This window comes from Micropterus dolomieu, linkage group LG14, assembly GCF_021292245.1.
Source record: "Micropterus dolomieu isolate WLL.071019.BEF.003 ecotype Adirondacks linkage group LG14, ASM2129224v1, whole genome shotgun sequence".
Lineage (NCBI taxonomy): Eukaryota > Metazoa > Chordata > Actinopteri > Centrarchiformes > Centrarchidae > Micropterus > Micropterus dolomieu.
Genome location: NC_060163.1, coordinates 13,436,672 through 13,453,458, shown reverse-complemented (window position 1 = coordinate 13,453,458; position 16,787 = coordinate 13,436,672). Strand labels below are relative to the sequence as shown.

Genomic DNA, 16,787 nt, shown 5'->3' with positions numbered 1-16,787 from the left:
TGATTCAACTTGTGGCCTGAAAGTAACCTGTGGTGGATGGAGAGATGAATCATCCAAGATCAAGATATAAGGAGCCAGAACTTCAATACTAAAACCTCCTTTAGATAACAAGTATACTCTATGATATGTGTGTTTCCAGGCATGACGGCTCACAGCCCACTGTGTATGGGCTTCATCATCATGTTATTCCTCACTCTAACCCAATCATGTGCTTTTTATTTCTAATGTAATCTTTTTCACCGAAGAACAAGAGTTATCTACAAATCTGTAGTGCTGCCAGACGTCCATATCCATTAGTGTTGGGGAGTCAGGCGACATAGGCCTGAAGGCTAAACACAGTGAGGAGGTTGCAGGGAAAGAGCAAAACACAGAGAAGGCCACTTCCCCTGAAAAGACAAGTCGTAACTTGAGAAACTGGAGACATAGTTTAACTGAAGTTGGAGGGACCAGAACATCACCTTTACTGTACTGTAGGTTATCTTTAGAGAGAAACCTGGATTTACTGGCATTACTAGGATTTTATTTGAGTTTAGCCCTCCTTTATGTGCATACAAGCTCAACAGATATGTGGGTTAAAAATCCAATTTCCTCTTCACACTTCCAAAGGGATTAGGGGTTTGTCTTGAGCCTTATGAGGAAAAAAACTCTCTTCATCTCTCTGATGGTAAAACATGCTTATACCGGTCAGACTCTGTTATGGTAGACCCACAGAGTTGAGGTTTTGAAGGCGAGATGCTTATCTAAAGAAGTGTGATATGACTTCCACTCTTCTGCAGGCCGCCGAGCAAGGTATGAGGTTGAAGGTCATGGGAGGCTTGTATGTGGAATAGGTCTCTGTGGGAAGACCAGGCAGTATGAGTTTCTCCTGAGGATGGGAACTGTTCAACATGGCATAATCCCCACAATCCTTTTAGGGGTCACAACAACATGAGACAAGTGAAGTTGATTGGCGCTCTTATTAACTGGCCTTCTAAGTGACATTTGCCTTTTCTATTAACATAATGAGGGAATGTTAATTAAAGGATCTGGTAAGTCTCAAAATGTTGAATGTATCATTGGAGTGTTCCCAGTTTGTTTTCTGCCAAAATATTTGATCTTGCAATACAATATCTGCTCATAGCAACCACAGCATTATTAAAAAATTTTATGTTTATGTTTAGGCACTCAGAGCACTTGGTTACATTTAGGAAAAGATCATGGTCTTGGTTTGATACAGAAAAATTAAGAAAAGACACAATGTATTTATTAACATTTAACCAAAACCACAATCTTTCACTTATCTTAACCAAAGTACTTTTGTTAAACCTAACGACATTGCAAACCCCAGTGTCTTGTGTCACTGTCCTGAACTTTACACTTTTCGCTGTACATAAATTTACTGTAGAACTTCATTCACTTGAAAAAAAAGTTAATAATTTATAAATATAATTTCTAGGAGCCAGGGTTGGCATGGGTGGCTATAATTAACAGCTTTCAGAGATGGAGGGGTTTGCTTTGCAGAGAACAGGACAGAGTGAGAAACTGCTGTGTAATATATGGCTAAACATAGGATTGTATACAATGTCAAGTCGAGAAAGATTATTGGCAAACGCATAATCAATAGAAGTGGCCAGCCATGCTGCCACACTGTGACAAGGCCCTTTCATACCATGGTTAAAGCTGAATGCTTGAGTTTGACAGAGTGGACGCTGCCTATTCTTATCAGCCTAAGGTTTTGGCTACGAGCCCTCAAGGCAAGTGGGAAACCAAGGCTTTCACTCTTCAACCCTGTTCCTCTTTGAGATTTTACCCAGGAATGACCGCACATGTGTGGGCTGACCTATCACCTGAACAGTGTTTCTGGTCCTGGCAGCAGGAGCAACAGGTTGAGGTTTGCAGTACACATGCAATTATGTTATTCAAGCACACATACTATAAGGACGTTTAAAGGATTACTCAAATAGGAGTCACAAAACACACACTCAGAGTCATATGTATGCAGACGGGCACTGATACTCCTGCTCCCACGCAGATTGAAATCAATAAGATGACTTATTGAGCATTACAGATCTGAGACAGCATATGGAAAGATGAAGGTCGAATGGGTGCGGCTTAAAGGAAGCAAGAGGGGGGAGGGTGATTGGGCCAAGTGCATTTGGTTATTGAATTGATAGGTGAGTAGGAGGTGGGAGCTGTTTCCTTCCTGAGTTTGGTTTGACCTTAACCATCAGCATGCTGCCCTCCAGAAATCAGAAAGCGTAATCTTCTAACTAGTCCCATGCATAGCACTCAGGACTAGACTAGTTCAACTAAATCAAGACAGATAGATAGAGGAAGGGGGAAAATGTGGAGGGATAGCCAGAGCTCCGTCCCCCATAGTTATTGTTTCTGATCCTGTTAAGCTGTCTGTCAGATCACGAAACATATGCAGTTTAAAAAGAGTGTCATATTTACAGTTCAAAGTTTAATCCATTGTTTAAACTTTTGCTCTTGCATTTTTTGTTTTGGAAAGGCTGAAAAAAGACCCCACCATCCAAACTCTAAATCTCAAGCATCGCTTACTCTAGAGACTCTTGCATACCACTTCAACATGACAGGCCTACTTGCTAAGCTATGACTGGACAGTCACTTTTTGTGGGAGGGGCTTAGTGAATTGTCAATTCCAACAAGCATCTGACAGACAGATAAAGAGAAGGAGACAAATGAGAAAAACGATGAAGGGCAAAATGCCATCGACATTTCTGATTTCCTGCGCCCAAAGCATTAGCACATCAATAGCTGTGAAGAACCCCTAACTCCAGTCTGACTAAACAATTCACTGTCTATGTATTCCACAGTCACTCATTGTGTGGCTATAGCTTGGTCTCCACACATCTACTGACTTATATCTCTACTGACATGGGCACTATGGCCACAGCTGACCTTCTCTCTTTAACCCTTTTGCACCCTGATCCACACAGTATGAGCATTGTACCAATGAAGGAAGTTTTAAAGTCGACTGTCTCTTTCTACGGTACCAAACAAGAATCGACCCCTTGTGGCCATGACTCAGTCTCCTGAAGTCGTCTGCCATCCCTCAGGAATTCATCCCTCGACATTCCAGGGGAAATCTTTAGAGGTGATTTGGTATGAGTTGGCCGTTCTGGTCCAGGGGTGAACACAACACTTGCGCTTTCGCTCGTGCCGTTCATTCGCCGCCAAATGTTCTGCTCGGGGAGTCAAGGTTTTGTCCTCATGAGGATTTACAGAATGTGTTGGGGGATTGTGTCTCTGCCAAGTGTTTCTCTCTGTGATATTTATCTTTTTATCTGCCATAGCAGTCCAGAGCTGAATTAATGTACTGTGGCATGAAAAGGGAATTTCATGGAATTCTGTGTGTTCTTGGCTCATTTGTTGCATTATTTCTGTCATCGTGAAAGCTGGTTTTGTAGTTTTATGCAATTTATGTGTTTCAAAATTCTTAGCAGGCACTAAGATTTCAGAAATTAGGAATGTATTATTGTTCCAAAATATGTAAAGTGGCTGGAATACATGTTGTACGTGCAACACATCCTATAATGCTGCCATTTTCTGTATTTTCTGCTTATTTATGATAATAATAGGCTTCAAATTAGCTAGCTGGCTTTAATATTTGCCCTATATTCATTTAGTTTGTTTATTTGCATTTATATCTTAAAATAAAGAAACAAGAAGAAAAAATACACCAGTTTGTGAAGTAGCGTGTTTCAGAATTAGCAAAGTGTGATACCACTTTCTAATAAGGCACCCATTATAGAAAGTTTATACATTTTAACTAATGGCTTTATTAATGCTTAATAAATCATTTACTAATGCTTTATGGATCAGTTATAAATCATTAATAAGAACAACTTTGAGGTTGGCAGATTGTGAAAAATCTCTCTGGCCTCTATGACCACTTACATTATAAAAAAGGGCTGCAGAGAATCTGGACCAAAATCCATTTACTAATGACTTATTAAGCATTTATTAATGATTACCAGTTTTTCACAATATCCATAATGCATACATTCACCTGCATTATTACCAGAGAGAAAGCATAAACACCAGCCAAAGTGATTTTTCACAATCTGGCAACCCAAAACATGATCTTGCTATTGTTTATTACTGATCTATCAAGCACTATTAAATGATTAATTAATTCTTTCATCAACCACAAAGATATTAGATAGCACACTAAACAATTTATAAAAACATTTAGTTAAATAAATGCACACAGGAAGGGGAACAGATAGCTGCAGAAAAGAAAGAGACAGAGAAACCAGGAGAGAGCAGAAAAGGGGAACAGATGCTGAGAATGTGGCCTGGTCGATAAAAGCGATGGAGTTACTCCTCTGCACTCTTGGGTTTCTCTGGTTGACCTCTATGAGTGCTGATCACATTCTGCCGCAGAACAGACGCACCCCACACACACACACACACATAAAGACACAGACACACACAGATACACATGCACCCCGTACAAATTCACAAACATGCATATACACCCCTGATACACATTTAGGGGTGTGTTCAGTGTGGAGCACGTGGGCAGAAAAATTAGATTAGTCATGTAAAGTAGGAACTGAGCCAGAGCCCTCAAGGAAAATGTGTGAGAAAGAGGGAAGAGATGGTGTTTTGTAACAAATCACATATGTTGAAAGTGGATTAACCAAACAGGGGCAACCGCATTCTTCAATAATCTTCATTTACCCCTTCGCCTGTGGTTGTTGTAACAACATGAATACTATAAAAATGTCCATCACTGGTGAAGGCATTTCTGGTTTTGTTGGGCAGGTCTTGGCAGCAGTTACGGCTGTGCTCAGGTATAATGACATACAATAAAAGAACCAACTTGCTTGTGTCGGAAGCCCCTCCTTACCTTTCTGTTTAACTCCAAAGCCAGCTTTTAGCATAGTTAAGTATATGGTGTTAAAACAGCAGCAACACCTGTTTGCAAGAGGTTGGAACGACGACGAGTTTAACTCAGGCGTGGCTGCTACAAAATACCCCACACATACAAACAAACACTCACTTTGAATGGAAATTACACGCACACACATGCATAGAAACTCAGAGCTTTCTATATAATTACTCATCTAATGCTGGCAAGTACACATGTGCCTGGATTTCCAGTCACAAGTTAGTCATTAACAAAGCACAGAGGAAAATTCTAGTAATTTCACTAACAACCGAATAATGGTTATACAATAAATGGTTTGTTGACAGGTGTTAAAGTTGACAGAAACCTATCATTTTGACAGCTCCACATCTTTCAGTTTGTATGACCTTAATGACAAGCTATTGCCACATGGTGACCAGTAACAGTTTTGTTTATTTTTTATTGTATAAATTATAATAATATGGATTAACAGTAGAAGAAAAGATTTAACAAAGTGAGCAATTTCTCTTCCTACTGGACATGGAACATCCATATTGTGGCTGTCAAGTGAAAACCATGTATCTCCAAAATGCTAACTGTTTGTTTTTGTTTTCTCCACAGTTTGAATTATTTCCAATTAATAGTTAGTATGGTGCATCATACACTCCATGCATATTCTCTTCTGACAATGTAAGCGCTGTTATGTGTTGAGCTTTGTATCTCCTTTTTTTCACAAAATGTAAATCTTTCTGTGCATTGATTTCTTAAATGTAATACATACAGTTATTTAAATTTTTACACATGGATGTAGGTAATTTATTTTCTTATGGTTCATGGCTTAAAGGTACAGTATAACGTAATCGTTGCTGAGTTGATCATTAAAATGTCTCAACATGATAACTCTCTGACTGAGAGCAGCAGTCCAATGAAACCACTAACCTCTCTGTATAGTGGAAATAAGCTGAGCTCAGCAGGAGAAGGTCACTCTCCTCTGAGTCCAGACCATCCAGTGTGAGAGGTTGAGCTAGTGGTTCAGTAAAGGCACTTAGAGCCCTGTTTTAACTGTTAACCATAGAGGGAGGGAGAGCACATTTATGATGCAGAGATGTAGAGAGTAAAGGGAAGGATGGACAGACAAGATAGAACAAAGATACTAAAAGATTTAATCAAGAAAGTTAGACAACAATGAGGCTGTGTTTACTGTCAATGGAGGATGCTCTGGGGGAGGGGGAAAAGCGCTGTCTGAATCAACATACGACTGATTGACAGAATAGGAAATGCCTGATAGGAGCGAGCAAAAATGTAGCCAGCGGGAAAATGGATAAATGGATAGAGAGAGGATTGAAGGATAAAGAGGTTGTGAGGAGGCATTTGTGCTGGACAAAGAATTTCTGTCAATGAATAGTGTCTGGTTTCACGTTTGTATGTGTGTGTGTGTGTGTGTGTGTGTGTGTGTGTGTGTGTGTGTGTGTGTGTGTGTGTGTGTGTGTGTTTGTGTTTGGAGGGGGGTTAGAGAAAGGCAGACCAGCCATGGTGGTGATGGTGATGATGGTGGTGTGAATATAGGGGGGATACTGAAGAGGATATGCATTTCTCAGGCACTTCATTCACAGACAGTAGCCCAATACATTGGTATTTGAATTAAGAGTACTCCACCAAATTTAGCATTGTTCTCCTATAACACTGTAGGACTCATGACGGATAGTTTAAGAAAAAAGCTTAAAGTTATAGGGAAAATTACCTCTTGTCCACTCTGTAAGGAAGGAGCCTGGAATAAGTTCAAATCAGGCAGTCCGGTCCCTTAAATGACTCAGCTGTGAAGGAAGTAAAAAACTAATAAAACTAGTAAACTAGTAAAGCTAAAACCTAGTAAAATAAAAAGTCCCAAACCCACAACTGTACATAACATGTTTTGGTGCCGTCAAGTTAACACGATATGTCATTAAGTGCAGTCCCATTATACCATTTCGGACCCATGCAGCCTCTTGCTACTAAGTCTGTGAGGGTTCATTTAGACTGAGGTCTGGCAAGCTCATTTCTTACTAACTCCACATCCCGAGGTTTTTGTCATTTTCAAGCTTGTCTTTATCAAACGTTGCACAGCTCCCTCTGAATCCACAAGCTTTAAACAACTTCTTTCACATTTGCAGTTGTGCTCCCCAAGGGTCCTTTGGCTTTAACCACCCACTTGTAAGTAAGTTGTGCTGTGCTGAGTGAGCTGAAAGCACCTGTGAGGTTTCTTAACAGGAGCACATGGCTCCCTGAACCCAGCAGGAGGAGGCTTCACTGACCCGGCGGTCAAAGGATAAAACTGGCCAAGGACTGATGCTAGTAGCAGCAAGACAAACAGGACAGTTGTTGGTACAGAGAAGTAGCTAACCCTGCAGGGCAACATCTTTCCTGTAATATGACACCAACATCATCGTAAGACTTACATTTAGAGAAAGAAAACAATGGCTTTACAGGGTGTGGATTAAGAATGATTGACATCCAGCATAATAAATTAATAGGATGTTCAGTATATTGGTGTTGCCAAAGAATGCTTCCCATCTGCAAAATTGCCACACACAGAAGCACTGTGCATCCATCTAAATAAGCTCTCATTAAAAATGTTTTCACCTCATTAGTGAAAAATGGCCCCCTCACATTCAGCGGCTCTCCTGAGGTATTTAGTGCCTTGGAAGCCAACTGGAAGATTTCCTGTTGATGATGTGAGTAAATTTAAGTAAGTGACAGGCGAGGATAGGTTTCCACATCCGCGGTGAGCGAACATGTCTGCTTAGTGTTAATGGTTGAAGTGGGCAGGACTGGATGGACATACTTGCTCTTAGCCTCATTAATGTGTCCCTGGGGTGGAGGGGAAATGACCAAGTGATGTGGGATGTAATGTGTGTGTGGGTGTGCTTGTTGTATGTGTTTGCAGCAGGAAAGCCATGTTTACACTGAATATGGTGGATAAAAGCAGAACAAGTGATAGGAGCTTGAAGATAGTTCATCTGTCTTATTTGTAGACATATTTAAATCTTGAATACCATTTTCCCATCATATCTTCAAGCTGAAAATATCCTGATCTGCAGGGTATCAAAGAGCCAACGCAGCATTTCTCTCCATCTGCTGCTACTGATAGTAGGGCAACCTTTGGCCTGAAGGAGTTTATCTCTTAGTGTTGCCATGTCTTTGAGAAAAAAAATGTCCTTTGATTTGATTTTATGAAGTTTTTCCTTAAAATAAATGATAAATGGGAAGCCGGTATTAAGTATGTAGTGAGTTCACACTTTAAAAGTAATTACTGTAAGTACACTCCAAAAACTCAGCGTGCCTAGTCACCAATGCTTGATTTATGAGTCAGCTTATGATGTTAAGAGTACTCCACCAGTTTTAGTATTGCACCCCCAGAACATAGTTGGGCTCACAATGGACAGTTAAAAAAACAACAAAAACAATAGATGCAGTGCAACCAGAGACATCAACCTTTTTATTCCACACATTCTTCTTCTTTGTCAAAACCTGCACTTAGCAGCTCAAGACCCAGATATTTCCCATAGGAGTTTGTGGAGACCAAAAACAGAGCTAAAAAGAGAATGAATGTTGGCCATACATTCTCCAGGTGAATCCAAATGAATACTCATATCACTCCATGTCTGCTGGATGTGTAAATAGGCATCTATTTGCCAACAAGTTTCCCATATCAAATTAAATGGTATATATATATATATATATATATATATATATATATATATAAACATGTTTGCAGCTTGTTGTGCCTCCAAGTGACCAAAATATCTATTAAGTTTAATTGACTTGGTAAATCTCAGTAAATTCTTGTTATTGCAATGTTGCTTTGTTTTCATGTGTCCATCCCTTTTTGTCCTTCACAGTTATCTACCCTTCAGGGCTTCCCACTGCCTTTACGGGTTACTCCAGTACCACCTATGAAGAATTTCCACCAGATGGCCCCCCACCAGATAGCCCAACAGAGAGCACGACCACCATCACCACCACCACAACTAATGGTGATTCCCAGGAGAAGCTCTACCAGGGTCTGAACGACAAACTCATCCCCATCTACTGCTCCATCCTGGCAGCAGTTGTGGTTGGCCTTGTGGCCTTTATCATCTTTAAGAGGTGAGGGCAGAAGAGAGGTGAAGTATGAAACAGAAAAACAAGTAAGAACAAGTTGCTGGGTGAGACATTTTTAAAATGTAGTCGGGCAGAGCTTTAGAAAATGGGATCTTATCTGGTGCATTGTGTGAAAATCCATTCATGTATTTCATTCTTATTTGTCTGGAGTGGAGTAACAGGTATTGCTGTAAATTGGAGTTAGACTGGTGTTTTAACCAGTGTTTTTATCTAATTTAAGTTGATGGATTCTATTGGAGTAAAGAAGTTACAGTATCCTAATGTTTCAAAAGAAAAAAAAGAGAAAGAGGAGAAAAATCATAAAAAATAAACAAGTTTGTGTAGTCACTGGTGACCCCTCAGATTTACCTTTTGGTATCTTTCAATTGGTAGTCCTGGCCAGGTTGAGAACCCTTGTGTAAGGCAAAAACCACAATGCCATGGTGCTTTGATGTCCATGGTTTTTACCCTGTCCTCTTCTCCCTCTGCCTGTTGATCTCCACTGCTTACTAAAATGTGAAGTTCAACAGCTGAAGAGAAGAGAAAGAGGATCTAATACTAAACCTAGATTCTGAATTTCCTATTTCATATTTAATGAAATCATCTGCCATTTTTCTGGATGAGAACACATTGTTGTCCTGTGGGTCACCATATGGTCCATTTACTCTCTTCCCATCATTAACTGTTAAATTTTTAATGTGCAATATGTTTATCCAACTATGTTATGACAGATCAGAACCAAGGTGGGCAAACACTAAAACTGACCGCAGCATTTTAAACATTTAGCTGCAACTGCCTCATTAAATACCTGTACTTTGAGCTGCCACACTGTAGTGGGAAGCGTGAAGGTGTCTAACCTATAGGTCACTGCTCTTATTTTAATATCCATATATTGTATTATCAAGTTGTCATTGAGGGCAACACTTAAAGTTTAATGGCCTTTGAAAGTCACCATCAAAGCACTGAATTGTGGGTTACTCTGCTGTTCTTGTCATTCAAATTCCCTTCATACTGTCTGTCCATGCATTTTCAATCTACCGAGATACTAAGATCACAAACCCAGATCCTTTAAATATGATCAGTTAATTTTAGGATTTGGAAAATATACAAAATACCAGATGTGTTGTAAAGATTGTTTTGTCAAGTGGCAGAAAGTGAGTTTTTGTGAGGATATCAACATCTCAGATACATTTACACAGTTGTGAAATATCTTAGTCATTTTTCCACGTTATAGATTACCTTTTAGTTAAAGCCACTTTAATCAATATTCTTAAATTAACAATTATCACATGACTACTTATGTGAAAAGGGTCGCGTATAATGATGAACTCACAAACAAATATCACCAGATTGGTTGCCTTGCTTGTGTTGCTTTGTAACTGCTGGATGTGTAAATGTGTAGGCAATAAGTGTTTATGATTAAAAGAAAACAATGTTGACTGTTGATTGGAAACAGGAAATTGTGTTAAAAGTCTGATGTCTTGTATCCATCCACCCCGACCTCCTCCCTATGTGGACTTTGTCACTCTATAATAACAGCACCAGACTTTCTCCTTTGTTCCCAACATAATTACTACAGCCATTAGAGGGCTTTTTGTCTTGAGTGTAAACATATGTAGTTTAGTTAGTTAGTTTAGTTAGTCATGGGAGGACAGTCGCTTTACTACACTTACACAATTATTGTGTATTTACAATACTGGCAATTAATGATAAAGTTGATACAGTGGGATTAACTGTTGTTTGTTCAAACGTTATTATTCTCACTTGCACTGAAGACTTCCTTAAACACATATTGATTTCATGCTTTTTTTATTAGTTGAGTTCTTTTCTTCTGCTCATTTTCATTCAGGTGGAACAGCTGTAAGCAGAACAAGCAAGGAGCCAACAACTGCACAGCCAACCAGAACCAGACGCCGTCCCCTGAGGGAGAGAAGCTGCACAGTGACAGCGGCATTTCTGTGGACAGCCAAAGTCTACAGGAGCAGCAGGCCCAGACTCAGGCACAGACAGGTAATACACTAATACATGCACCTAAACAGAAGCCATGCCCACAATACCCAGAAATATTCATTTATCAAACAATTGCACTCACATTGGGTGTAAGCACGTTTCAATGCAAACGTTAGTGTTTATCTGGCCTGAATTTCTTTGTTAATGAGTTTCTTCTAATCCACAAATATGTCTGATGGATTGCATTCTGTGAATGCACACAGACTGCACCCTGAACTGTCCCACCATATCTGTCAAAAGAAAAGAATTTTCCTTCAGGAATGAGCTGTCTGGTGGCCTCATCAACTCCACCTTGAATACGACCTTTCAAACTTACTGTAGCAAATCAGCAAAGAAGGATTATAACACTGACAGAGCTACGGTCTCCAGTCCTGCCCTGCCAAACTAGTTTGAGAGACTGTAGGACTTTTAAAACCACATGCTATCCCAGAGTATAGTAAAGGAAGAAAACAAAGTAGTGCAAACAGGAGAAAATAGTATTCAGCTTTTTTTATCTGATGATGTTGTAATGGAACTGGTCAGTCAGAGAGGCTGTTGCTGCTCATGCAATGCAGCTACCTACCGCTTTTGTATTTACTCCAAACAAACCACTGTTGTTGCTGCAGAAATGTACACTGTAATGTACCTTCTTCCAAGTAATTACAGCCAATCAAAAAGCTTGTGAACAGGATGTAGGTAGAATCCTTACTGTTTTATATTAGTCAGGAAACGAGAGCAGTAAAAATTTACAACCATGTGAATCATTTATAAAACCTTCCAATAGGAGACTGGAGATGGTGCAGTGGATAAGACGTATGTCTTTGGTGTGAGAGACCCAGGTTCAATCACCCACTGTGACACTAATACCAATGTGTCCCTGAGCAAGACACTTAACCCATAGTTGCTCCAGAGGCGTGCGACCTCTGACTTCTATAGCAATTTTAAGTTGCTTTGGATAAAAGCATCAGGTAAATGTGGAAAAATTATACTGAGATTTATGATTGATAAATTAGTTTTTTTCAACCTCACATCAATCTAAATATATTTGAAATAAAATAATATTGTTCAAATAATGAAATTGTTCTTCTCTCTCTGCAGTTGTCAACATGGTTGAAGAGCCTTGCTTGCTACTTCCACTCCACACCAGAGAGAAAGTAGAGAAGCTACTGTTCAGGGGCAGCGAAGGAAACGACTGCAACCACATGGATGACAGTGACTGGTGTAATCTGGCGTGCCTCCTGGGATACGAGGAGGAGCGTATTGAGACCTTCCGGCAGGATGATCATCCTATCCGTGCGCTCCTGTCCGACTGGGCGAGTAAGGACTGCGCCAGCATCGACACACTGTGCACGGCACTGCGCAAGATCAACCGTGACGACATTGCTCAGAGTCTGGTGCTGAGTCCAAGTGCTACAAAGCCGACCGCCACTTCTGTCGTGTGATTTAAGCTTAACAGTGAGCAAAGCACCTGAACCTTAACTTTAATATTCTTCCATGGCCTCCCTCCCGCTACATAATTCATGCTACAACCGCTTTGAGCTATTCCCCCACGAAGCCAGCAGTTACAGTGATGATCGAATATTATTTAATTTTGAATCAAGGGATAAGACAGAAATTAGACAAAAACTGAATGAATATCAATGTTGCTAATCAAGCCACTTTAAAGGAAGCCAAAACCCTCCACTTAACCATCAGGATGTGCTTATAATAATTAATTCTCACATTTTAAAATCCACACAATGTAAAGGGGTGTGGAGGGAAATAGTCTATAATCATTCCATTTTGAGCCTGGATATCCACCTGCCTTTCCACACTATCTGACATCCACCTTGCCGTATTCTCACTTTAATAACCATGGGGCAGCAATGGGCTTTGAACTAAATTTATTGTGGATACCTGGCTCTTTTAATCGTACAACTTGATCTTCTGCACCTTTTTTCATCATTCTGAAATAGTCTGTATGTCCCTTTCTTATAGAATTCATAAGCCAGTTTTGTATTTCTAAATGTTCCTTTACAATTCTTACCAAAGAGGAGTAAATGTCTTGTGGCCATACCTGACAAGTGACATTATTCACATGCCACGTTAGACTTTTTGAATTTAAGTTGTCAAATGCCTACATACCACAGTCTTCTGGATCTTTGCAAATAAGACAACCTGACGAAGGATGATTGGACCCAATTCAAAGCAAAATGAAAACCTAAGTACAGCTATTTACTCTTGTTTTAAGTACTTGTATCAGAGTCAAGACATTGAGCTGCGGCACACGAGGAATTACTCTCAACTTTGGCTTTGTCGTAAGTGATTTCTGCAGACTCTGCCTTTTTCCGACAAGTGCTCTAAGAACTGCTGGTCTGGACTCTGTAGGGAGGTCATTGACTCCTGCAACATGAGACACTATTCTATGTGTTCAGGTCTATCTGCATAACACAGGAGCTCCCTCACAGATTCCTTCATACGGGCCCAGAAAAGATAAAGGACGTGGAACTCAAGTCACCCCGTATGTATAATGTATGTACATACATAGGCATAGGCAAGTTCACACATTAAATAGAGACATACACCTACACCTACAGTATGTAACCATGCATGCATGTACTATACAAATAAACACACACAGGTCATGTGTTGACATCCTCATTCATTCATTCATTGACAAAGAAAACTTCAGATCCTGCCATATAGTATATGGAACACTCTCATGAGGGGACCAGACACTGTGTAATCTCTTTATATAAAGTAACTCTTTTGTCTTTAAAAATGTTGTCTTAAATCCATATAATTTGCGATGTGTGCTACCTAGACAGTAAACAGCATGCAGGAACTAGCACCTCGTTGTCAGCCAGTGCACAAATTCCATGAAAAACCACAGACAGAATAATCAAGATGCAAAACAAAAATCCAGGTTTTTTTTTTTTTTTTTTTGCTTAATTTCTCAGGGTATCTTGAATGATTGTGTTACTAAATCAATATTACACCCTCCATAAATAACTGTAGTTGTTAAAGAGGAGACACTGGGTTTGTCTTCTTGCGACTGACAATCCTTCAAACAGGTGAATAAGAGAGGGGAAGAGTGCCAGAGAAAAGAGAAAAAGGGTGTCTAGTTTCCTCATTGTTTGCAACAATGACCTCTGGATAACAGGCAAGTCAATGGAGACATAAGTCAAAGGATGTGGGATGAATTCAGACCAAGGGAAAACATTACTCAAATGTAAAGGTGAAGCTCAGGAAACTGCATTTGCATCAGTCAGCTTGTTTAAGTATAAGCATGCATTCCTCTCCATATGTGCTTTTTACATTGTGTTATGTTGCACCTATTTGGTTTGAATTTGTCAAAGCACGCGTCAAAAATTGTATTGTGTTGATATGATTATTCTGCCAACTAAGGACCCCTAGCACATATTTGTTTTCTTTTGTCCGTTTGGGGGAAATATTTGAAGGAGCAAATATACTATCTTAAACTTAGTTATATCACCAACTTCATCTGTTGCTCTCAGGTGCAGACTGTACATTGTTACTAACCACTGGCATACTGAGCATCATGGTGTAGTGTTTCTTTAAATGAAGGTATTCCCACTCTATTCTTGTTGTATTTTGATTCCCCAAAAATAACTGTAAATGGTATTATGTACTCTTATTGTCTTAGATTGTAGCACTTTAATGTGTAATTATGTATTCTGTTTGTCTGTTTTGCATCACAAGTGCCTGGAAACTATTTCTGGTATTCACTGATGTTGTACATTTTAGTTTATAGTTGTATATCTTCTATAGTTGTTGTTTTTTTTAAACTTGCGAATAATTTGTCCTTTTCTAGTTTTTATTTTAGTTAAACCCCAGAAGGCGCTACTGTACAATAACTATGTGAATGGGATGTTGTTATTGATGCTGTCCTAAAGTAAAAGGGTAAGATGGGCAAAGGGAAGGGAGGTGCCTGTGTGAGGTACTTGGTGCAATTAACAAGTTAGTCACACTATAAGTGTAGTGTGTCATTAAGACTGTTTAGGAAAAACACTTATTCACTTTCTTGCCGAGAGTTAGATGAAAAGAGCAATGAATGTTCAATATGAGGCCACAGCCGCAGCCGGTTAGCTTAGCCAGGCTAGCTGTTTCCACTTGTTTCCAGTCTTTATGCTAAGATACGCTAACTGATTGCTGGCTGTAGCCGTATTATCAGACAGATAAGAGTGGTATTGACAATTTTAAATAACTCTCACCAAGAAAGCAAATCTCACAGCATAATCTGTGAGGTTGAGATATTTAGGATGGATCTGGTCTGCTATTGTGACTACAGACAGACTAATTGAAAAGTTACACAAAATTGGTGTCTAAAGATGACTTTGCTCTGATAAATTAACACGTTTGTTACTTATTGGCTTCTGCAGTAAGCAGGATTAAGGAAACTTGATGCACTGTAGGGCCTCCTCTCCACTTTTCTTTGTGACACTTGATATTGATAATGATATTTTGTGTTTTATTCGTGTTCAGTATAAGTCATTATGACAAAATGACATTCCCTGAAATACTTTTGTTCATTGTAATATAGCTTAGTCTGTGCTATCTTCCGAGTTCAGTATTTGTTTAGTTTAATAGATATGAAATATTTAATATTTTTAATTGAGTAACGGTGACCAGACATTGAATTGCTTGTACAGTAAACCTAATTGAAGGTGAACATGTCATGATATTGCACTTGAGAGTAACAGAGTAATCATGCAGATGGGAGTTGGGGGGGGGGGGGGTCAAAAGACTGTCTTTGGAGGATATGTTTTATTTTCAAAAGCCCTGGTAATGTAGCGCATAGTGACCAGGACTGAAATGTACAGAACTGAGAAAAACTGAATGTTCCTTATATACTAATACATAGTATAATGTACTATACTTAATGTGAATTTGCAAAATTCCTACATCAGACAAGCAGTAAAACCAATAATAAAGCTCAAACCCACTCATCTTCATTTTTCATGTATGAAATGATTTACAAAAACTAATTATTCTGAAATGTTATTTAATGATTCTTAGTTTCAGCTTAACTGGATTTCATTTTACTTCATCAAAGATTTTTATTTCAAAATGCATTTTATTTATTTTTTTTTTAAATGAAAAGTATTATTTCATAATGTCTCTTTTTAAAAACTTTTTATTTTACTTGACAGTGGTGTAGTCACCAGTCACTGCCCCCTCACCACCACTTCTACCAAATTTAGCCAGTTAGCTCCTCTTAGCTAGATCAACAACGATGACAACAACTAGATGCTGCTGCTGTAAACAATTACAGTAGGCCTACACAAACTAGTAGTAACTTTAAGTAACTAAAATCTCCTTTTTATTGAGCTTAACGAGGCTATATGTTGGTAGGTTGAATTTGTAGGTAGGTTTATGCAAATGAACAGAGAGCTCTTGGTGCAGGCTAAACAGAGGAAAGTTAACCATTGTTTATTTGCATAGTACTACCCACATGATACAAAGAGGGTGGAAAATTGGCAGTTTCCCTTTAAATAATTTTACAATTAATTTAAAATACATTGGTTCATATATGTGTGTTATACAGGTTAATTACTTTTTATTTTATTTAATATTGTACACTTTGAGGCTCCATAGACGTGCATGCTCCAACATACACAGAATGGTTTGATCTTAAAATGGCAATGGTCTCTGTTGTACTTTGCCCTCAGGAGGGATAAGGCCTGTGCATTTTCCTCAAGCTCTACTAAAGTCGTTTTGACATGTAATCCCAGCCAAATGAGACACACTGATTACTGGAAGCTTCAGCTGTTGCAACACAAGGAGGGATCGAAGAGGAAGGGGGGATTGAAAAGGGGGC

At 39.2% G+C, this 16,787-nt stretch overlaps 1 protein-coding gene across 1 annotated transcript in view; it reads left to right on the top strand.

Annotated features, from left to right (window-relative positions):
* ngfrb (nerve growth factor receptor b) overlaps positions 1 to 15,915 on the top strand; it is a 31,528-nt gene extending 15,613 nt beyond the window's left edge. The window contains exons 4-6 of the mRNA XM_046069322.1: positions 8,737 to 8,983; positions 10,827 to 10,987; positions 12,065 to 15,915. Coding sequence (XP_045925278.1) covers positions 8,737 to 8,983; positions 10,827 to 10,987; positions 12,065 to 12,408 — 752 coding nt within the window. The 3' untranslated portion in view covers positions 12,409 to 15,915. The remainder of the gene's footprint in view (positions 1 to 8,736; positions 8,984 to 10,826; positions 10,988 to 12,064) is intronic.
* The last annotated feature ends 872 nt before the right edge of the window (positions 15,916 to 16,787 follow it).